Source organism: Brachyistius frenatus, unplaced genomic scaffold (genome assembly GCF_029030835.1).
Source record: "Brachyistius frenatus isolate BFR_SWC_R1_liver_20210118 unplaced genomic scaffold, ASM2903083v1 Contig_24, whole genome shotgun sequence".
Lineage (NCBI taxonomy): Eukaryota > Metazoa > Chordata > Actinopteri > Embiotocidae > Brachyistius > Brachyistius frenatus.
In genome coordinates, this window is record NW_027210623.1 from 1,481,860 (window position 1) to 1,505,065 (window position 23,206).

The window sequence follows — 23,206 nt, forward strand, 5'->3', positions numbered from 1 at the left end:
ATAGTTCTGGATTCATGGGAAATGCTTTTTTTTCATGGAAACTTAATTTCCAAGAACTAAGAAGAATGCTAACACGCTTATGTCTGTGCTTTAAGTTTGAAGCCAGAGGCAGGAGGTGATTAGTTTAATCTAAGAGGACTGAAGCAGGAGGAAACAGATAGCCTGGCTCTCTGGAGCATCCTTGGTTTTGTTCTTGCATGTCATACATCTCTCTCCCTTTCTATTTGTTTCCCATCTGCCTCTACAGCTGTGGCTGACAGTCATAATGCAACTCACTTCCATGTCAATATGCAAATGAACACAATACATCACGTAAATAAACAAGTAAATAAATGCGTAAATACGTATAGAAAGGCGAGGAGAGAGGAGTAAAAATGAGACATCCTCGCTAACTCATGCCTCATTTTATCACACCTTCTATTAGATGTGTTTCATATTTCTAAATGTCTGAACACTTTTTCTTTGTACGGCGCAGCCTACCCCTTCAGGTGTGACCTGATCATGTCGGTTCAAGGTCAGATTATTTAGTTAAATCCGGCAGGTTTGAGAGGGTCAGTCTAAATGAACTGAGCTGCTGATGTCATCGTCTACCGTGATAGTTCACAGTTGATATTTTCATCTGCCAGTTTGGTAGCTATCGCCCGACTCTATTTTAAAGTAATCGCTTTGATTTTTTAAACTAAGATTAACTTGTGAGATTTTACAGAGTATAAAACAAACAATGGTGCTGAAGAGTAGGGACATCCCAGCTTTAAAAACTGGTCAATTGCATTGCTAATGCACCTCCTCATCTGGTTTCAAAGGCAACAGACAGACATTAGAGAGGTACAAATAAATAAGTGTGTTTCCCAAAATGATGACTATTTCTTTAAACATGGCAACACATGTCTCTCCAGCAACACATCTGCCTGCACATTCACTTCTTTTATCTTTCAATCCACTCATTTCCTTTCAGTTTTACAGATCTCTTCTGTGTTGTGCCATTCAGTATCCTTCTGCACTTGCATATTGGAGTGAACAGGAAGTGGTTAATCTTGTGTAAAGATCTGGTAACATGGATTTGTTTTATTTAAAACAAACCATGTCTGTGTAACATTAACATGTTTCTTCTCTGTGGAGAAAAGAGGAGAAAAAGTCAACCTCCTGTGCTGTTGGTGTTTTCTGATCTCTGCAGTAGCACAGATGGAAAAGAAGATTCAGGAGAGCTTGACTTCAGTGCCCTGTTAAAGAAGAGGTAAGCAATTACAAATAATAAGCACAATAATTACAGCCATTAGTTGACTTTCTGGATAAGTGAACAATTTCTTATCACTTTTTATAATCCAAACGTGTTCCACTTCTATTCTTTCTGGGTATCCTGTAATCTTCAGAGAGTAAGCTGCTTCTGCATTTGTGAACCAAAAGTTTGAATGATCACCTAATAACATTGATCTGCAAGCAAATGAGCCTGAACATGAACTCACAATGTACAGGGATAAGTTAGGGTGATGTCATGGGTCAGTTATTACAGTAACTATTAGTAACTTCAGTCAGGATTAAAACCTCTTTATTTCTCTGCTATGGAGAGTACATTGTATTAACATTATAAAATATACACATGCGACAATTAAAGTTCTGAAACTCTTGTCACCCTATTTTATCTCATTAATATCACAACACTGACTCTAATAAAGAGTCCGAAAGTCGTCTCACATTACATCTACATCTCACACCGACATTAAGTCCAACGATACTTCTTTAACATCCGCCAGGTCTGTAGTTTGTTACATAATTTGTATAGCGACGGAGATTCCTGTTCTCCAAGATTTGACCTGATGAGCCCTCATTGCATCATTTACACAAGTCCTCTTTCCAACACATCAAAGACCCTCTCTGTCTGTGACACGCCATGAACAGACACTTCTTCTCCCCTGTGCACAAGATAATTGGATTGGATGATAAAAATCCAAACACAGCATGTTGTTAGCATATGATTCATGTTTGACTGACATTGTTATTTAGGCTTAATGTGTGCAGGCTTGCTTGAGTGCAGTTTAACAGCCGTTATCATATTTAATTTGTTTTAAAAGCATTTTTCTAATATACTGATCGTTGTTGCTTTTGAAATGCTGTGTTTTAACTTGTCTAGTTTGTTTTGCATCATTTGCCTTCAACCTTTGAATGAGCAGCAGTTTCTTAAAATCCTCAAATCGGTAAGAAACTGCTGACAAACTCTGAGTGTCGAAATGAAACTTTTTGTTGATTTGTTTCACAACAATGAGCAATTATTTTTTTCAACGATTAAACATTTGCTAGTATATAGAATAAATGTTACAATAGGAATTACTTAACCACAAAGTATGTGCACAGTCAAAATTAGTATGTAACTTCATTAATCATTAACAGTGAATTGATTGTGAATAAAATAAGTAATAGTGAGTTTACTGTGATGTGATAGGTGATCTACGTATGTTACTCTACCTCTATTATAACCTGCTTCTTTTAGTCTAATATTGATCATTTAATTTCATATTGTGCGCTCTGTGACTGGTTTGAACTTCTGTGTCTGGCTGTCTGGTTTGTTTGTGTGTTAGAGCTGTGCAGATGAGCACAGAGCCTGACGTGGACATTTGGGATATTCTCAGCCGTTCTCCTGCTACTGAATATGAAAAGATTGCTTTTCAGTATGGTATTACCGACTTGAGAGGCATGCTCAAGAGACTGAAGAAGATGAAGAAGGAAGAGAAGAAGAGTGAAGGTCGGTGTGCTGAGTTTGTAACAGACAAAATGCAAACGAAGGCTAAACAGTGGTTAATTAAAATATTCTATTAATACCCTGAAACTCAGCTTTCCTCAAGAAGTTGGATCCTGCCTACCAAGTACCAAAGGGACAGAAAATAAAACTGGCAGTTGAGGTTGCCAACGCAGACGTTGAGGTGAAGTGGCTGAAAAATGGACAACAAATTCAACCAACTGGAAGGTTTGAACTTCCCTCGACCCCATAAAACATGCTGTACCTGAACGCACCAATTCTCATGACGTTACTAAATGCTTTTTATTTCTCTCTCTCCTGCCGCTCTGTGACCAAATCCTTACCTTGTCTATTCATTACATCACCAGCAAGTAAGTGTTAGAAGTAAAAAACTAACTGTTTATTGATGTTTAAAATCCCATCAACCTGTTGCCAACCTGCCTACATCATCTGAAAAACTGTATAGTGTATCTGTAAAAAGTACTTGTTTCTCACAAACGCCTCATTGTTATAGTAGCTTATGCTTTTGTATAAAAAAAAAAAATTAAAAAAAAAAAAAAATTAAATGTGATGTGTATTAAAAACATCCTGTTCTTTGTCAAGGTACATATTTGAGAGTGTTGGCAACATGCGCTACCTCACCATCAACCACTGCTCCTTGGCAGATGATGCAGCATACTGCTGCATGGTGGGAGAGGAGAAATGCACCACTGAGCTCTTTGTTAAAGGTATTAGAAGTTGCAGTGTGTGGGATTTAGAGACATCTGGCGGCGAGATTGCAGATTGCAACCAGCTGAGCACCCATCGCCTCGCTGTCTCCTTCAAAGCATAGGAGAATCTACGGTGGCTGTGAAACTCAGAAGGTTGGCGGGCTCTGTGGTAGAGGATCTGCTCCCACTGTACATAAAGAGTCTGAGAAATTAAAACGTTTCTTAGCTTTAGGTGATTATACACTGCTGAAAACACGATTCTGAATATTATATCCCATTTCTGCCAATAAATGCTCCTAAATCCGGCACACTGAACCTTTAAGGCTTAGAGGAAATTTACAACACAACATATCTAGAATCATTTGGCATAATTAAATACTTCTTGTTCTAATTATGTGTCATTCGTCTCTGTTTTCTGCAGAGCCCCCTGTCGTGATTGTGAAAAATCTGGAGGATCATATGGTCATGAAGGGTGAGCGGGTGGAGCTGGAGTGTGAAGTCTCAGAGGAAGGAGCCAGTGTTAAATGGTTAGATATTCTTCTTCACACTCACAACTAAGCTGTCAGTAGTTGAAATTTGATGTCCTTGGATCATAAATCCTAAAAGTATGCCAGGATTGGATAAAGAAGCTGGCAAGTTTCCAACTCTCATTTAATCGAATCTAATCAAGCTCAGTTCAGTTTCATTTTTAATTTTTTTGTCACTCCTTAACAGTTGCTCAGACGCAACAGATGGCATTTGAGGTTGGTATGTCGGCAGACCTCTGAGCACTCAGTGACGGAGTGAAATATTGTTACAAGTTGTAAATTATCACCTCAGTGAAAAGGTCACATCAGCACTTTAGTGTTTCCCACGTGACCTTTATGTGAAGGAGAAAGTTGCTGCAAATGCAAACTGGGCTATTATTTGAGCCCAGAATAATTTTATGTAACAAAGGTCAAAGATCAATACGTGTCAGAAAAAAAAAATCGAATGACGAAACGGAGATAAATTTGACACGGCAAAGAAAAGAGGTGTCACGAGCTACGGTTTAATCAACAAAACTGAATGCTCAGTATCAGTAAACCTAATGGCCTGAGCATTGATGTTTGTTTTTGAAGCAGTATATGCTGATCTTAAAGGTTAACTAGGTGATTCAACTTCAGCTGAATCTTGCATCCTTCATTCAACAAACGGAGCCAGCTTTGTTATGATTGCGTGACTTCAGTGTTGATTTCCCCTCATAAAAAACAAGTGGTCACATCCTGTATGGGCGGCTGATCATTACAAAGTGACATGTGTTTGAAAGCTCCAAAAGCCCTTTGAGTGTTTGTGATATTTGCTGCATCGTCACACAAACGTTAACCAGCTCCTGAAGTCCCACTCTTTAAGTTTAACTACGAGATTGTTAGTCATTAATATGGATCGCATTCATTTTGGCTGCCGTGTTAATTTCTGTGCAGGGAGAAAGACGGCGTGGAACTGACAAGAGACGAGTCGTTCAAGTACCGCTTCAAGAAAGACGGCTGCAAGCACGTGCTGATCATCAACGAGGCTATGAAAGAGGACTGCGGCCACTACAAGGTTAAAACAAACGGCGGCGAGTCTGTGGCTGAACTCCTGGTGCAGGGTGAGTGTCGGTCACGCAACGGTCATACAATGTGAGCCTCTTTTGTCGGTGATGAATTCTCCAAGTACACATTATTCTCATTCCCTACCAATGGCTGTGCGGCCTTGCCACTCTTGGCACACTGTCTATCTTTGGGATATGGTCCACATCCGTCTGCCAAGGTTGCCGCAGCGACGCGAGTCCACATGCCAGCTAAAGTTAGAAGACGTACAGTGTGTTTCACCTGAAGGGCACAGGTCTGCGCAAATGGCCAGATTTCTGTCTCTGACTTCTGTGTTGATTTACTGTCTTGTTGTCACGCTGTCTTTCTGCAAAAATGCTGCTGCAGCCAAATGTATAACCGAAAGTAAAATCAAGTCTCAGATTTCAATACCACACATTAACGCTCCACTTTTAGAATACTTCAACTTCATCGTTCATTTACTTCAAAAATATTTTATATTTTAGAAGCAAATTTTAGAGTAGAAAGTAAAGTCTATTTTTTTTAAATAAAGAGTGAGTTGTATGTTTTATTACTAGATGGTAGGTTGTCCTCTAGTATCCAGTCACAACAGCCTGGTGACGCTGATGACAGATCTGCACTGGGCCCAACAGAGTGTTGTGAGTTCATTTTTCCAGAGACATTAGTCCCAGGTTTTGTTGAGTATATTTAAGACACTGTATATTTTGCAGGTGAAGATTTATGGTGGAAATACTTAGAAATCTTAATTTCAATCCGCAGGTGATCTAAACATGATGGATGGGGACGGTTCAAACTCACCCGTACACGGACGTAGGCAAAATATAAACGCTAGCTAGTTTCACCCAGTAACAATTCATCTTAAAACATTAGCTCACATAGAAGAAATACGTTATGAACCAAATAAGGAAGCCAGTGTTTGGTTATAGTTTGACCTTTTGTTTTCTTGCAGCTACGACTTAGTCCTGGCCCTGTACTGAATATATATATAAATATATACATATATACTGACATTTGCATATATATTCATACAGTGTGTGTGATCTTTGTGCGTGTGTGTTCCAGGGGTTGTTGTGTGTAGATTTAAACCCGATCATTGCTCCTGCTCTCAGCCCTGTAAAGTTTATCTGGCCTGTTAATCGAACTCCGAGCCTGCCAAGAATTACCAGCTGCCATTGCGCAGAAGGGATTAACACCTCAGTCCACAGCAGAACTCCCATTATAATGCCATTCCCGCGCATTTGGCCTCCCTGACAGTGAGCTGACGTGAAACTCCTGTAACCTTTACAAGGAGTGCGATATGACTTATCTCGCCGAGATAACAATTTCTTTGGAATAACTTTAATAACTCCCATGTACATTATTTCTCGTGATATACAGTAATAACCTGAAGCTTCTGCATCTGGTCTTCATATCCTCCCACTTTATTTTCTGCCATAAATCCAATTAACTATTCCCCTTGTGTCTGTTGCTAAGATACAACACACAAAGGAACGGCTTACGCTCGAACGTTATTACCATATTATCCACACATACAGTAGCTGCATCTCATTTTTATATATTATCCTCACATATCATCATCTCAGTGCATTGTATTCTGTAGTCTCGTGAAGTAGTGCCTTCTCTGAAATCTGAAGGCCTCTATAGTTTTCACTGTCTGCACTCTGAGCTTGAGTTTTTGTCTGACTGTGTAGAGAAAGAACTGGAGGTCTACCAGAGCATTGCAGACCTCACAGTGAAAGCTAAGGATCAGGCTGTTTTCAAGTGTGAGGTGTCGGACGAGACGGTGAAGGGAACCTGGTACAAGAACGGTGTAGAAGTGAAGCCCGACGCCAGAGTGAATATCACACATATTGGAAGGTGAGGACACTTTCACACATGCGTTGAATATGCCGCATCTATCCAATGATATCATAAACTAAGTCTGTAAACATGTAGGATCCACAAACTGACCATTGATGAGGTCAAACCAGAGGACGAGGGAGACTACACGTTTGTGCCGGACGGCTACGCTTTCAACCTCTCTGCTAAACTCAATTTCCTAGGTAATATTGCTTTTAATTTGACACTTCAAAACTAACATCATCTGAGCCTCACAAGCTCAACGTGTACGGAAACAACGTCTAACTCTTTTTTTTAAATTATTATTTCTGGCTTTCCTAGAGGTGAAGATTGACTATGTGCCACGCCAAGGTACAGTACACAACCACACACTGACTTACTGACAGACTACCAGCTACAATGTAGAAGTCCTTTCATTTGAACCATTTGCATTACCTTCTAAGATCCTCCAAAGATCCACCTGGACTGTATGGGTCGCACTGCCGAATCAACCATCGTGGTGGTGGCGGGCAACAAGCTGCGCCTGGATGTCCCCATCACTGGAGATCCTGCTCCTACGGTGATCTGGACCAAAGGAGAGAAGGTAAAACAGACATGAAGCCCTGTGGTATTAATCAGCTGACACAAGCCGTCTGTGCAGAGACTGGTAGGTAAGTTCTGAAAACTTAAGCTTGTTGAGAAAGCAACACTTCATTATCAGGATGAAAGCCTAACTAATGCTGAAATCTAAAATTCAGACAATGCTGGCATATTTAAATTATACAGAGAACAGTTCTGTGGAGATACATCTTTATAAACTAACCATTTTGATGCTGGAAATAACTATCACGTGGCCCAGGGATGCTATGACTCATTGATGTCATGCAAACTAATGCATTCCTCCCTGCTTTGGCTGGGATACCTTCACCAAACCGAAGAAGCACAGTGCTACTAACAGCTTCGAGCAACGATGCCAACCGGCTTCCTGGTGTTTGACTTGAGGAGAAAGAGAGGTTACATGTGCTCTCTGTTCTCCTCGGCTTTTACTGCTTTGCTCTGCTCAAATGTAGGCTAGTTCTGTAAAACCTGATGGAGAAGAGCAAGGAGGGCGCTTCACCTCTTGGACCATGAAGGATGGCGAAGTAAGTGTGAACACATGTTTAGTTCATCCCTCGGTGTACAGTATGTTCCAGCTTCATGTGTACCTTTAGACCGGTGCTTCTCAACTGGTCCAACGCCTGATTTTTCCTTGGTCATTAAGTTGCGACCCAAATATTGGGCGACTTAAATCTATTTCCCAAAAAATGTCTTCATCCATGGTGAAAAACATGAAATAAACAAAAAAAAGTACAACTTGGAATAAAAACCCAATGAAGTAAAAAGGCATATTTTCCTTGAACTACAAGTATTTATACTTTTCAAAAACATTTGGACTGATGATGCTCATCAAGTTTCTAGAATCTTAATTGAACTGTGTGAAATATAAAATAAAAAGGCAGACTGATAATGAATTAAACACAAAGGCAGACTACATAATAAAAAGGAAGACTTCTCGTGCTAACTCTCAATGAGATATAAGCACTGATGTGACAATGTCAGTTTTGGTTAATAAAAGTGAAGCAGCAGAAATTCTGTAGACTTCAAAATAAAAGTTTGACTTTTTCCCCCCTGAACTGTATTAATGCACCCGTCCTAGGCCCACTCAACCACTGCTTTCGACAATATTCTTGAAACTAAAGATGACAGTCGGCTCACGTGTAGTGTGTACAAGTGTAGCCAGCGGAGAGGTGCCATGTAAACCTGCGATTGTGTTACCGCTTGAGTTTTGAAAAGATATAATGACATCAAAACCCATCAAAAAAAAAAAAAAAGAAGAAGCAAATGGAGCTCTGAGGACTGTAAAGAAAATCAGTCCAATACAGGAAAAGCACCTTCTCCAGCAGCTATCACTGTACATGTGTGTTTGCTTTTCATGTGTCACTTTACACACTAAACACAGGATAGAAACTGCATGCAGTATCCATCCCATGTCAATAAGGTAAGAGCGTGTTCTGAATCCTCCTTCAACAGAACCAGGTGAGAGGAGACTGAGCAGTAAGTATGTTTTCTATGGCAACATGAGAAAGTTAAATGATCCTTGAATTACTTAACTTAAATACATGATTATATCATCAAATAAAGCCATGCGAGAAATAGTGTGCTAAACTTCATTTACATTTTGGGATGCTGTAATCAAACAGACAAGCGCCGTATCTGGTTGGCTTAGCGTCCATAAAGAAAAATGAAAAGTTTCATGAATTAACGGCCTCTTTTCTACAGTGTGAAAAAGTCCAATCTTTTCATGCTGTGAAAGTCACAGCTGGAGCTGCAGAGTCTCGGGTTTATTTTGATAAGTTACTGTAAACCAGATCAATATATGGGATACACTGATTCAAGTGAGTTTACTTATATGGCAACTTTAAAAACAACATATGTTGTGCTATGATAAAAAAATAAATAAATAAATTCAAGCTACAATAGGGACTGGAAATATTCAATAAAAAAAATTCTGCACGATATTTGCTGGGATCTGTTCAAAAATTATTGGAAGCTCCATCCAGAACGTTTAGACAGTCAGAATAATCCTGGCATGTTTGTGCTGTTTGTTCCGTAGCGTCTGATCTCACAGCACCACACCTGCTTTACTGGAGCCTGGTTGTAACGTCTTCTCCTCCTATTGTTGTTTAAGGACAGTTACTAAACAGCTTTAAGGTGCATTATTGCCGCTTTACTTACTACCAGCCGCCAGGGAAATAAGACCAAAAATTATAGTCACATTAATTATTTGTTTTTATTATTTCCTCACGACTGCGCGAAAAAAATGACCCATAGCTAATATGGATACAACGGCACTTATGAACAACTCATGAAACGTCCAACACCGGCCCTGGATTTGCAGATGGACGTCTTGAGTTGTGTGTTCAAATCGTCATGTGTTGTTTGCTTTGAAAGGCATGATTTGCTCAAATCAAGAAACTTTTTTATGAAAAATGACGTTTGTCTCCAGAAGTGGAATGAGGTCTACTGTACCAGCATCTTTATCAAGTTAGAGACTTCCTAAAAGATTCTTGCCTCAGTCAGTGTAGTGAGTGTGCTCTGGTTCTCACTGTGCAGGTCGTCACAGAGGGAGACGGTCGGATCCATGTGGAGACCACCAAAGGCCACTGTGTCTTCACTTTAGAAGGAGCTGACAGGCAGGACGAGGGAATCTACTCTGTCGTGGTTCGAAACCCTGCTGGGGAAGACACCGCCGACATCAATGTGAAAGTTGTCGGTGAGACAAAGCTCCCCCATTAATTTTAATGAGAGCAGTCCGTTTATATTATAATCGGCGTGTAGACATCAGCCCAACCGCTGCCAACGACCACATACATACAAAGCAGCAATCAAAGTCAAATCTCTTCATGTCATCTTCAGTATTTCATGTCCAACTGATTGTGTTACTGCCACCCTCCCACCCCCCACCTCCCTCCAGATGTTCCTGATCCTCCCCAGGCTCCCACAGTCCTCAGCGTGGGAGAGGATTCCTGTGTTGTTCAGTGGGATCCCCCTCTGTTTGACGGTGGACAGCCAATCATTGGTAAAAAAAAAAAAAAAAACATGTTAAAATGCTTAATTTCTTTACATTATTAGCTCATTCCTGAGGTACCCTCCTTGTTGGGATAAGCCAAGTTAAACAAAATGTACGACTGTTTTAATTCTCAGGTTACGTGCTGGAGAGAAAGAAGCTGAAGAGCTACAGGTGGATGAGACTGAACTTTGACCCCTACCCTGAAACAACCTACGAAGCCAAGCGGATGATCGAAGGCGTGGCGTACGAGATGCGAGTCTATGCCGTCAACGCCATCGGCATGTCTCGTCATAGTCCTGCCTCACAGCCTTTCGTGCCAGTCGGTGAGTCTTAGCCGACAAGCTTTCACTGGCCCTGATCTAACACTCGACACTAAGTCTAAGACTCTTCATACGTTTGTTTCATCACATCTACAGTGAAAGGAGCTGTTTATTGTTGAAGGATCACCCATTTACAATTACACTAAACAAACAAAAATGACAGATTTCCCTACGATGTGTCATGAAGAGGTTGCCCAGCCTGCAGTGATCGAGGTGATGCAGTTGGCATGTCTGACTGTTAATGGCTGCTTTAGTCAGTCTAAGGTTTCACTCAGGTCCCGGGGGCCAAGCCAACTCGTGGTCATGACATCACGGGGTCGTGTTCGCTGTGTGTTTGTAGTAATTCAAGTCTGTGGATTTGTGTGTGTAACAAAAATATTGGCAGCACATTCGTGAGTAACATCAATCGTGAGGGTGCTCGTGTGTGTGTGTGTGTGAGGATTTATCACTGTGGAATGCAAACATTGTGTGCTAGAAGATGGAGAGCTACGACACCAGTAACAGAAAGGGTTAACTTACACGTCAAAGAGGAGAGACTTCAGCAGGGTTGGTGAGTTGATCCTCAACTCCTCCGGCTTGCATGGCATGTGTCCACTTCTGTAATATTTCTAAAGGATGGGCATTTCAAACAAACAAAAAGGATCAAGACCAATACAGCAGAACCACATATATCGTTTTCATTCAATGCATTCGTCTTTGTTGTTTAAAACCTGATGCCTTCATTCCCCAAAGTGCATCTTAAGTCCTCACATTACAGTGCACGTTTGTCACTCACACGCCTGGCTAAAAACAGACAAGTGCATACTGGAAAAATCATGTAGGACCATAGTGTCCAGATAAAGATACATGTTGTAAAAATGTACATCGGCTGTACATGTTTTCTAACATAAATTATTCTGGCCCTTACATAATAAGTTATATACTTTGATTAACATACAATATTTGTCTGTGAAATGAATAAGATTACACACAACACACACACACACACACACACACACACACACACACACACACACACACACACACACACACACACACACACACACACACACACACATACAACACAGATGCTGGGCACCGCCTCACAGGAAAGCCAGATTTACTCAATAAATGTTGATAAAATAGCGATGACCAAATATGTTATTTACTTTGGCAGCAAGCATAAACAAAATACACACAAACATGATGCAACAGCAGCTCTGCACTGGATGGAAGTTATCATAGAAAACATACACCAACGTCCAATCAGGGCCACGATACAATTATATTGTATTTATGTTATTTTTTTATGCCTTTTAAACCTGAAAGAACGACGATAAACCATTTTCTGTGACTGTCACGGGGGACCGAGGACCTTGGGGGGGGGGGGGGGAACAGCAGCTCAACTTTGTGTGTCCAATGGAAGTGGTACAAGAAACTGTGAAAGCTGGACCGTAAAGAGTAATTTAAGCTGCAGCTCAGTGCTGCATCCAGGTATTTATCTGCCTTCCCGACCTGTTGCTGCTTGGATGCCACTAGTTTCATATTATACCAGCCAAGCTACAGCCTCGGTGATGTCGGCCAAGGGTCTCCAACTGTTAAATATCCTTGTATGTCTCGTGTATTGAATTACTTATCGGGGCGGTCGGTTTTGTCATGTCCACTGCTGGTTATGATTTCAGCGGCTGATTCTGGTCCGCTACGTTTTGGGCTTTTGATAGTTCATGAAGAAATTTGAAATAAGCTTCCGCTTCGCAATTTTCTTGCCGTTGCATCTGTTTGCAGTTACATACGGTAATCTTTGACCCCCCCCCCCCCCCCGTCTGACCTGAAACGTCATTTCCAGCTGAAAGTTTAGAGCCTACGATGAATTAATAATCAGTCAGTGAACTTAAAATGTCATTAGAGTATGAAAATAATAAACAAAAATGAAATAAGACTTTAATTTATTAATTAATTTTTCCAAAATGTATAGTTGTGTATGTGCAGATTCTCTTCCCTCTGCCAGTGAGGGCTGAAACTCCCTTTTTCCCACGACCTTGCAAATATCATCAAAATACATTTTGATTTATTCTACATCTGGTTTGTTGTTTTGGGACTTTCAGTTGAATCTGACCACTCACACAGTCCTGATGAAGCACTTTAACGGCTTTTTGAGTGTGGAAGACTCAATAATGTAACCTCAAATGATGTGTAAACTGTAACTGTTTTTATTTTGTCAAATTTAAAAAAGAAACACTTAAGATCCAAACTCAATGAGGTTTTTGTCCACTAGTGATCACTCACTCGGCTGTACTGTACTTAAGGAGCTGGCTTTTTTGTTCATGATGGTGTTTTGTAGATACCGGCTATAAATCTTTACTGACTGTACGTCAAAGTAGAAGACACGAGTAAATCTGGACGCATGTGTCATTGTGAGACTGAACATAGAAACATGAAGGGACAACAGGGAGCTTGTAGCAGAGCTTGGATTTCATTTTGCTCCTGTAATTGTGTAAGCATTACAAACAGACCTGGAGGTCTAGAACAAGGCTTGTAGTTAGATGTTCTCTCTGTGGTTGTATCCTATAATTCAGGGGCTCAGGTTTGCATTGTCTCTTATTGTGCCACTAATTTTTTTAACTACCATCTCATCATCCATTTGTTGATTTAAGAGGGAACATCATTGTATCCAGATGGCCAATGGCTTGTAAGACAGCTGATTAGGAAACTATCCGTGGCATCCTTCTCTATAAATAATGACCTGGAAGCCCTCAACTCTACTGGGACCACCTGCTTAACACAGAGGGGTTCATCGCTACTGTGGAGGGTGCTGCAGGAGAAGCATTGTTGCTACTGCTGCAAAGATAGTTGGATGAGAACAGGTGACTTTCAGTGAGTGAGTGAGAGAGCGAGAGCATAGGAGACACTTGGAGACAGAGACGGACACGTACAAGCAACGCTTACAATCAGCAGCGGGACAGATACAAACTGAGGAATAATGACAAAACCTAAGCTTCCAAAGACAGCTGAGAAGAAGCCAGTGGAGGAAAAAAAAACTGTGGAGGCACCAGCAGAGTCTGAAGCCAGCAAGGTTGAAACGGATGCACCTCCAGCTCCGGATGTAGAACTGGAACCAGAAGCCAGTAGTGAGCCCCCTGCAGCGACCCCTGGAGAGGCAGCAGCCCCCAGTGGAGAAGAGGCTGCTCCAGCTCAGAGCGAGACACCGGCAGCAGAAGGTGGTCCTCCAGCAGGGGAGGAAGCTGCACCGCCGGCAGAAAATGGTCCAACTGCAGAGGAGGGAACGGCACCCCCCTCAGAAGAGACCCCTGTGGAGCCCGATCCTGCTGCTGAGCCAGCGCCACAACCTGTTTCCAGTAGGCATTATTTATTTTGAGACATAGGATTACAAAAATGAATGAAACTTAATGATGTTCATATGTGTATAGAAATTGTTTGCAAAGCGCCTCAATTTTCAGTGTTAAACACGGTTTGTCAATTAAGGTGTTGATGGTGCAGGTGTGCCACAGTCTCTATTTCGCTGTCCAAAAACACCTGAACTCATTCTTGTTCTCAGCACCTTTAGTCCAGGCTACCTTGAGCTACTCGGTAAACAGTCTCCGGTGTGGTGACTTTCAACCCACACGGAAACCCTTGACCTTTGATATGTTCTCCCATCATTTGCTTGCACTGAACACTGTGACAGAGAGCCCTGGCCTTTGTGATGACAGGTCCACAACTAAAATGTGACATCTTTCAGCCTGTCCACATGTTGTCAACAAGTTGTTTGCAATCAACATAAAATATAAGGCTGACAAAAGTTTATAACAGAGGGATGGTAAGATTGGAGAATTCTTCACTTTCACTTCTCTGTGACGACACAGAATTATTATTTTTTTGCTTTGCTGCACTAAGAGCAAAAGTGGGATCCAGACTTGTATTTGTTACCAGATAATCATATTTCCAGCATTAGTAGATCACTGTATATTTGGATTGTCCTGGCAGTGAATTTCTGATTAAATCACTGTAGTTGCAGTTGCGGCCCTGTTTATACATGTTTGGGCTTTAATTATTTAGAGCCAAGCTGCAATGATTAAAAACAAAATGTGTGTTTACCTGCTGCTGGATTTCACTGCTCCAGATGTGCATTGACTTTTGCCTCAAAATGAGAAGTCGTGTGAGTGGTTGCTCTCTTAGATCTTCTGTTTGATGGGTAGAAACAGTTCAATTTAAAAGTTTTGTGCCACTAAATCAGTCTCTTCTCTGTCTCTGCAACTACAACAAGGCCTTTTTATTCTCAAATTTGTGGTAACATGGATTTTCTTTTGGCTCTTCTGCCATGAGACCATTGCCAGGGATGAACCAATGTACCAAAGCCTTTTAAATGCAAAGTGAAATCATGTCATTTTATCCTCACGGGACACAAAGTACAGCGGGCACTTAGACTTCAGCACAGCAGTGAAGTGAAGGTCAGTCAGACGGCTCATATTTCCTTGCATGAAAAAAGATACCACACATGGGCTTACGGGCTAATGGAGTATTTGATAACTGATAACACACCGTCTAATGTTTAATGCTGGAATTAATATTGTCTTTGTTGTAATTTAAATTAGCACTATCAACAGCAATGTGTACTTACATACCCACTCATGCCACTCTTAGCAAGCCATATGTCTCCAGTGGCACCGCGCCAGCTGGAGGCGTTGTGTTTTCAGGTTGTCTGTTCGTCCCACTCTAGTGAACGCAATATATCAGAACACCTTGAGTAAATTTCTTCAAATTTGGCAGAAGCATTCACAATAATTCACTCATTCAGTTTGGTGGTCACTGTAACCGGACAGACTGACTCTTGGCTCCCAGTAATTGCACACTGAACTTAGTAGACCCCCTTTTAGTACCTTGCACCATGTAAATGGAGTAAATATTGGGGAACATTGAGGTCTCATCCCGTTGGAAAAAGTTCAACTTTAGATTTTGGACCTTCAGAGACGTCAGTGATTGTTTCTTATGCAGCTTGTGTGCAACTAGCTGTGTTTTGTTGTCTGTTTTTCACCCAGTCTCACTGAGCTCAAGAGATCGGGCTTATTAAATAAAGATTATGATAATAATATTAATTTAAAAAGCACAAACGACACGAGTGCGACATGTTTTCAAAGTACAGAGACATACGGCAAAACACTGATACATAAGGAGCTTGTTGCTTGTTGATATTGTTGCTGCTTGTAAAACATTTATGTGCTTTGATGGATACCTCAGAGACTAAATGCTGCCATGTTTGAGATATTAATGATGCATCTGGTGCACTTAAAGCTGAGAAGTACTTTTATTGTAATTTGGCATCACACATAAATTGTTCTCCACAACACAGACACAGCTGTTATACCACAAGTCATGGAGTGTAGAATATTATTTTATGACAGCTGTTGATTCAATGGGCTCGCTCATCACCGAATGTGTCCAGTCATACATATGTCAAGTGGTTGAAGTCACTCATTATTTATGTACAGTAGCTGCCACTAAAACTATTGCAGACATGTCAGTAAATTTACAAGAAGTTGATGCTATCTTTTCACATTACTCACTCAGGTGGAAGATCAAATGAAATAATGTAATGGTGGTTGATGAAGTAACTCAAATTTAACCTTAAAGTAAATACTGTTAATGCTGCTGTTGTAGAACAAGGAATAGTAAAAGTTATTGTGTCTGGTATTTTGTTACTTTAAAAACTTGTATCTTCATGATCAGATGAATCCACCTGTTAATTGATTCATTCTGATTTTATTGCATTAAAGCTCTTACTGACTGAAAGAGCCATTTATCTGCCCTCTCTCAGCTCCTACAAGTGAGCCCATCGGCCTGTGCGTGGACGACGTGAGTGACACGTCCATCTCGCTGAAGTGGCGGCCTCCTGAGAGGGTCGGCTCGTCTGAACTGCAGGGTTACGGGGTTGAGTACTGCAAGGAGGACAGTAAGTGCTGGAACCAGCCACCGTCATTCCCCTCCACACCCCGCACTCACAGCGAATCAAAATACAAACAAAGAAGAGGCTCATATAACCTGTATTCTATCAGACATTTTAACTTTGGTTCCCTTGCAACAAGAAAATTGGATCATTTTGATTTGCTGTGTGCTTTGTGGCCACAGCTGATGAATGGATACCAGCAACTCAGGGTCTGATAGAGAGGACATCAATGGTTATCAGAGACCTCACCACCGGAGACAAGCTGAAGTTCCGTGTGCGAGCGTACAACATGGCGGGACCCAGTGCTCCTGCCTCTCTGGCTCAACCCGTCACCATCAGGGAGATAATGCGTGGGTTTCCAATCAGGGCTTTAATGACACATCAGAACTAATACGCCTCATGTGGCTAAATACTTCTCCTAATCTAAACTCAACCTTTTTTACATCCTCTTATTTTGTGTTTTTCTTCTTTCTTTTTTTTTACAGAACGCCCTAAAATCTGGCTCCCGAGAACTCTCCGCCAGACTCTCACGAAGGCAGTTGGAGACACTGTCAACGTCATGATTCCGTTCCAGGTGTCGTACACATCAGTCTAAAAACAACCAGACACCTTCTTGAAATCAATAAAGCCCCACATGTCCCTTAATTCTTTATACTACAAGATAAACACCTGAATAAAACATGAATGATGCACAGGCAGAGAGATGCAGACTAGGTAATAAAAAGTGACTTCACTCTTCTGCTCTTTGGTCGGCCCAACACAATAAGTAGTGAAAGTAAAAACAATTGATTTATGGCTTTTGGCCAAAAGACCTGAATTTGGCTGGGATGGGGAAAGTTACACTGTATGACACACGGTGACAGACAGATGGTCGACCAATGAAATGTCCAGACCTCCATCACCACTAAACAAAACCTGTGTACCGTGGAAGAAATAATCGAAAAGCGCCTCCAGACTGTTTTCATTCCCAGGGCGTCAAACTATTGCTGCTTTCTCACAGCTTTCGGTGTCTAAGACAAGATTGTGATGAGTAGGTTGGAAAAAGGTCTTGTGATGAAGTTCAAAGGGGGAAAAGTCTCCGTAGGAAGGAGGTCAGATGCAGCAAACCCAGGACTTTCACCCCAAACCATGATCTTTCCCAAACCCTAATCAGACAGTGTTTTGCCTGATTAACAGCGACCATGTCACATTTAAACAAACCATAATATTTTCCTAACCTCTAACCCAACGGTTTTTGGTGCCTAAAGGTGAGGCCCCCCCGGCACATGATGAGTCTGTATGAAAGGCACAACGAACATGGCGCCTTCTCCGTCTACATGAGACGGGAACAGCTCCGATATAAAACGTCAGTGGCCTATTTGACGCCCTGGGAATGAGAACGTGTCTTGTATTGTTGGATAGTTTGAAAACGTGACCTGTTGGTGGCACAACATGGAAGATCAGGTGAACAAGAAGGACTCTGAGATTCTTCCTTGTGGGACCGTGAATGTTGGTGGCAAATTTCATGGCAATTTATCCCCCAAAAAATAGTTTTGTCATCTGTAATTTGTTAACTGACACACAAGCGCTTTGAGCTGCAACCCTTCTTCCTTTGTGTTTTTTGTGAGGCAGGGTAAGCCCAGGCCGAAGGTCACGTGGAGCAAAGACGGGGAGCCCTTAAGCCCGAAATTCGCCAGCGTGAGGAACAGCGAAGTAGATACGATCCTCTTTATCCGCAAGACGGAGAGAATACACTCGGGTATATATGATCTCCAGGTGCAGATCGAGAACGTGGAAGATAAAGCAAAAGTCACACTGCAGATTGTAGGTAAGCAGGACTAAATATATGGAGAGCTGCCATGTGCCATCCTGTGTTATCGCCAGTGGACAGGAAATCAGAACTCAGGACTCATTTCTCCGCTGCAGATCTCCCAGGGCCCCCTGAGGCTCTGAAGATGGTGGACATCTGGGGTTTCAACGTGGCGCTGGAGTGGAAGCCGCCGAAGGACAACGGTAACTGTGAAATAACTGGTTACACCATTCAGAAAGCTGACAAGAAGACCATGGTGAGACTCCCCTTCGTCGGGTCCTAGCTTTTACATTTACTTTCAAATGAAGCTGAGAACAAGCTTCTGATGTTAACATTAAATCATGTTCAGCAAGTAGACAGAAGAGACCCTCTAAGAATTTATGCTGGTATGATGTTAGACTTGTCACAGGAAACTTTGAACCTGAAAAGAATGGAAAGCCTACCAGAACCTGGAGATGACAAATTCATTTTCAAAATAAAGACACAAATCCAAATGGGACCAGAAGACAGTCCAAACTGCTGCTTCTTACTGTTGGTGTTGGCATGTTGCCCCTCAAGGCCAACCTGATCCTGTTCAAATTGAAAGTCATGGACGAGACAATGGAAAGATGATGAATGCTGCACGGACACACAGAACGATATTTTAGCCTCCCTCGTGACACTTTTATATTCTGTAATCTCCCCATGCTGAACACACAGTCTCCTCCATGGGCCAGTCCTGATGCATTATGGGAGTGTTGGCACAAACTAGAACTGCCACCGTCCTCCCTCCACCTAGAGCTGCCAGGAACAATGTCAGCCAGGAATGTCCTAATCTTATCCTAGTAGCCCTGACCTGGTCTGGATTGTCTGCACAGTGACGCAGGGCCATTGTTCTGCTGCCAGCATGGCCAGTGGCTCAGGTTTCACTGCAGTCATTATTAGATCAAATTAATTTTACTCTCAACACAGCGAGCTTGGCAATGTTGATTATCATGTTACATGTCAGAGATAAAAGTGCTGAGGACAGGTACTTTAGATCTACCCATCTCCTTTGTCACTGTTGTTATGAATACATTGTGAACAATTACACAACTGCTTTTATTTTCAGGTACATTATGACCAAGAATAGATGATTTTTTTTTGCCGTATTTTAAATGGAGTGAACACACAATGGATTTGACTTAGACTGTGTGACTTTATGCAGGTTTTAGCATATTAAAATAAGCAAATCTAAGGTGAACTCTATAAATATGTGGATATAAAGCACAAACAGATCAGGGGAAAATTATGAGAAAAAAATCCACTTAAACTGGTGGACCACCACAAGCCTCCAGAGCAACAGTGCTTTTTGAGACTCTTCTGGAGGGTTGCACACCAAATAAAACTAGTTCTTGACTCCCTCTGCCTTCATTATGTTTCCCCATTCATCTATTCACATTTCCCTTTAATTTGTAACCTACTTGCACATAAACTATCACTCCAAAACATGAAATACACCCGTCAGTTCACTGTGGCAGTGTGTTGTTTAGCCTCATCTGGGCGTTGAAAGTAAAAGCCAAAAAACTACTTGGTTGAGGAAAAGACTATGGTTGGGTTCACATGTAACTTACAGTACTTCAAAGAAATCTACGTTGACTCACAGACTTCAACATCAGTCGTTCAGTACAGTCCTGTGCTTATTTAGTCAAACCACTTCCTTACTTGGACTTCATGACTTCCATCACAACCTCCTTCTTCGACGTGGTCCTGCATGCATGCGTACTTGGTAAAACGTGACACGCTGCCCTCTCGGCGACTGATTTCACGCTTTGGTTTGATAGCCGAAATATCTGAAGCATTTTTTGTGATTCATATGAAGGAGTGGTTCACAGTCTTCGAGCAGTACAGAAGAACCCACTGCGTTGTGTCCGACCTCATCATGGGGAACGAGTACATCTTCCGGGTCTTTGCCGCTAACCTGGTGGGGCTCAGTCTCGACCCCTGCAACACAAAAGACAGCGTTTACATCCATAAAACAGGTGGGCTCCGGCTGTGCATATATAATGAATACATTTAGGTGATGTTCCTTTGTCCTGTAAATCTGTTAAGTCATTTTAAATACAGAAAAGTGGAACAGATGGAAAAATGTGTCCGTCTCCTCAGGTATTACCTACAAGCCGCCCACCTATAAGGAACATGACTTCTCAGAGGCTCCCAAGTTCACGCATCCTTTGGTGAGCCGTTCTGTCATTGCAGGATACAACGCCACCCTCAGTTGCTCGGTGCGAGGCATACCAAAGGTCAGTAGACGGGACCGTGTGTACACAATATTTGTGATCAAATTCAATCACAGCAACAAATATCCTCCAACCAGAACATTTATTGTGACAAAAACATGTAATGGGAGTGATTCTAATGAAAGTTCCTGCTCAGTGTTCACTTTCTGGCTTTTTCCAGAGCTTTTGATGACGTCAGTAAAGCTTTTCGGATTTCATTCACAGCACTTGTTGGATTTCTTGTCTGTGGTTGCTGCTAAATTAAACACGAACATTCACTCAAATCCAAAGTCAAGGTCCACTTATTAGCTTTTATGGAGAGTTTTCAACCACACCGTTGAGCGCCAAGAGTGAACTCTCATGGGCAAAAATATTTAGTATCCCAAAATACAGAATAATAACTAAGTGTAGACAAAGAATAAAACCAAAGAAAAAAATTCCATGGAAAACATACATTTATGACCTTCACACACACACACACACACACACACACACACACACACACACACACACACACACACACACACACACACACACACACACGCACACACACACACACACACACACATATTTTCACACACGGCCCTCTATCCTTGGTGACATTTTGGGATTAGCAGCGAGTAATAAACACCCTATCATTTGTGAAACAGTACCCAGCAGATAAATCCAGTGGTTATGATTGTTACTGTTGGACCAGTACTGAAGAGCGGCTTCATTGTGAAACAAAGCAAGTATTAAAATATCACTTTGACATGTTGTCCTGTCTTGTTAGCCCAAAGTGACCTGGTACAAAAACAAAATGGACATCACAAATGAGGCCAAGTACCGCATGCTCAGCAAGCAAGGCATCCTGACGCTGGAGATCCGTAAGCCCTGTCCGTTCGACGGGGGAACGTACATGTGCAAAGCGGTCAACAACAGCGGGGAAGACATAGTGGAGTGTAAACTGGAGGTTCGGCGTAAGTATTCAGATGTAACGCATGTCCTCATTTTCATGACCCACTTAAGACTGGTCTTTCTCTGGCGTCTTCCTTTTTACCCCATTTCTGGTCCTTTAAAAGTAACGTCTGTATCATCAAAGTCAACAACAAATTAATTAAAAAAATAAATGCATTTTAGTCAGTGCGTGGGAATAAATATGGCAGATGTTTAGGTTTAAATATGGTACTTACTTTCTCCGTGGTGGATTGAATGCTTGATGGCGAATTCTGTTTTTGAACGGTTTCTTACTGAAAGTTGTAAAAACCCAGTGGACCAAACTGACAACAATAGAGACGAGCTTGAGAAAATAGTGGAGCATTTACAAACCGGAGACACATATTTCTCTTTAGGAGGTGGTGGAGACCCAAAACAGCTAAAAGGGAGGTTCATTTTTCAGGTTCATGTGTGAATACTAGGCGACTCTTTGCAAACATGTCAACCCCACCAACTGAAAAGGTGACAGTAATACGTCAACACAACATTTTAAATCATTAGATTTATAACAAAATGATAACACAAGTTGATCAATGTTCAGCTGTCTTGATGTATATATGTATGTATCCCTGGCTTGCAGCTCAAGTTGCTAAAGAGGAAAAGAAAGATGCCAAGAAGTAAGACGTCCAAGACGGAGCAGATCGGTTTCTCTCCACATGCTGTCGGTTTCATCCCATGAGAAGCTCTTCACCCGCATCACCAACATCTAACAAACATCTTCTTTTTCTTTTTGCATCTCTTTCCTGTTCTGCAGTCATCTTGCATCGAGTCGTGTGTCAAGTGTCACGTGTTCTGCTGGATCACCGCATTGACTGGCAGTCACTGAAGTTGTTGTTCATTATTAGTATTTATGTATTATCTAAACCTAATTCGTGCTTTTTTTCACTGCCTTTTTTTCCCCCTCGTTTATTGAAAGACGACATATAAATCATAAGTGTTTGGTAAATATGAAAAATAGACAAAGAAAGCAGTGATAATTATAGAATTAATTTGTGTTTTGCTGTCATGTTTCTCACTTATTTCCGTTAACAGGAGGAAGAATCGGATCATAATGTTTGGATTTGTTTGAGTGCATAAAAATAGCTTAAAAACACAAACGGAGTGAGTTCATTTTTGTCGTGTCAATGCTGGCGAGAGCTGCGGCAGCCGTGGTATACGGAAAATGCAAAAAGCGTGCCGTTGATACTCAGAAGTCCAGAGGAATGGACGAGAGTTGTTGAGAGCTTAGTTTTATTGTGGCGGAGCCTCGCCGGAGTCGGAGGTGCAAAGCATGTGTCTAATGTTCACGGCGCAGAGGGACGCGTGACGGGGCTGAAATAGCCGAGATGTTCTTTTACCGGCGGGGACGCGTCAGCAAACTGGAACATGTGTTGGCGTAAACCGCCAGTTGTTCCTTTGACGCCTCGGATGTAAATATTTCCGGTGGCCTCTCAGCACACAGCTGCAAAAGATCCCGTGAGCCCCGTACATGTCGCGGGGTCACCAACATACGTGACAAACGACTTACAAGGCGTGTTTGCCGGGT

The 23,206-nt window shown here is 41.7% G+C and overlaps 1 protein-coding gene across 1 annotated transcript in view; it reads left to right on the forward strand.

Annotated features, from left to right (window-relative positions):
- The window catches only part of mybpc3 (myosin binding protein C3), a 32,876-nt gene extending 10,128 nt beyond the window's left edge, over nt 1-22,748 (forward strand). The window contains exons 7-30 of the mRNA XM_069697693.1: nt 1,175-1,234; nt 2,169-2,192; nt 2,574-2,737; nt 2,827-2,966; nt 3,339-3,459; nt 3,863-3,968; nt 4,884-5,050; nt 6,704-6,869; nt 6,948-7,054; nt 7,173-7,202; nt 7,295-7,434; nt 7,901-7,972; nt 9,984-10,143; nt 10,345-10,449; nt 10,575-10,763; nt 16,552-16,686; nt 16,863-17,030; nt 17,166-17,254; nt 18,292-18,487; nt 18,586-18,725; nt 20,310-20,469; nt 20,594-20,730; nt 21,479-21,665; nt 22,262-22,748. Coding sequence (XP_069553794.1) covers nt 1,175-1,234; nt 2,169-2,192; nt 2,574-2,737; nt 2,827-2,966; nt 3,339-3,459; nt 3,863-3,968; nt 4,884-5,050; nt 6,704-6,869; nt 6,948-7,054; nt 7,173-7,202; nt 7,295-7,434; nt 7,901-7,972; nt 9,984-10,143; nt 10,345-10,449; nt 10,575-10,763; nt 16,552-16,686; nt 16,863-17,030; nt 17,166-17,254; nt 18,292-18,487; nt 18,586-18,725; nt 20,310-20,469; nt 20,594-20,730; nt 21,479-21,665; nt 22,262-22,302 — 3,004 coding nt within the window. The 3' untranslated portion in view covers nt 22,303-22,748. The remainder of the gene's footprint in view (nt 1-1,174; nt 1,235-2,168; nt 2,193-2,573; nt 2,738-2,826; nt 2,967-3,338; nt 3,460-3,862; nt 3,969-4,883; nt 5,051-6,703; nt 6,870-6,947; nt 7,055-7,172; nt 7,203-7,294; nt 7,435-7,900; nt 7,973-9,983; nt 10,144-10,344; nt 10,450-10,574; nt 10,764-16,551; nt 16,687-16,862; nt 17,031-17,165; nt 17,255-18,291; nt 18,488-18,585; nt 18,726-20,309; nt 20,470-20,593; nt 20,731-21,478; nt 21,666-22,261) is intronic.
- Nucleotides 22,749-23,206: the final 458 nt, after the last annotated feature.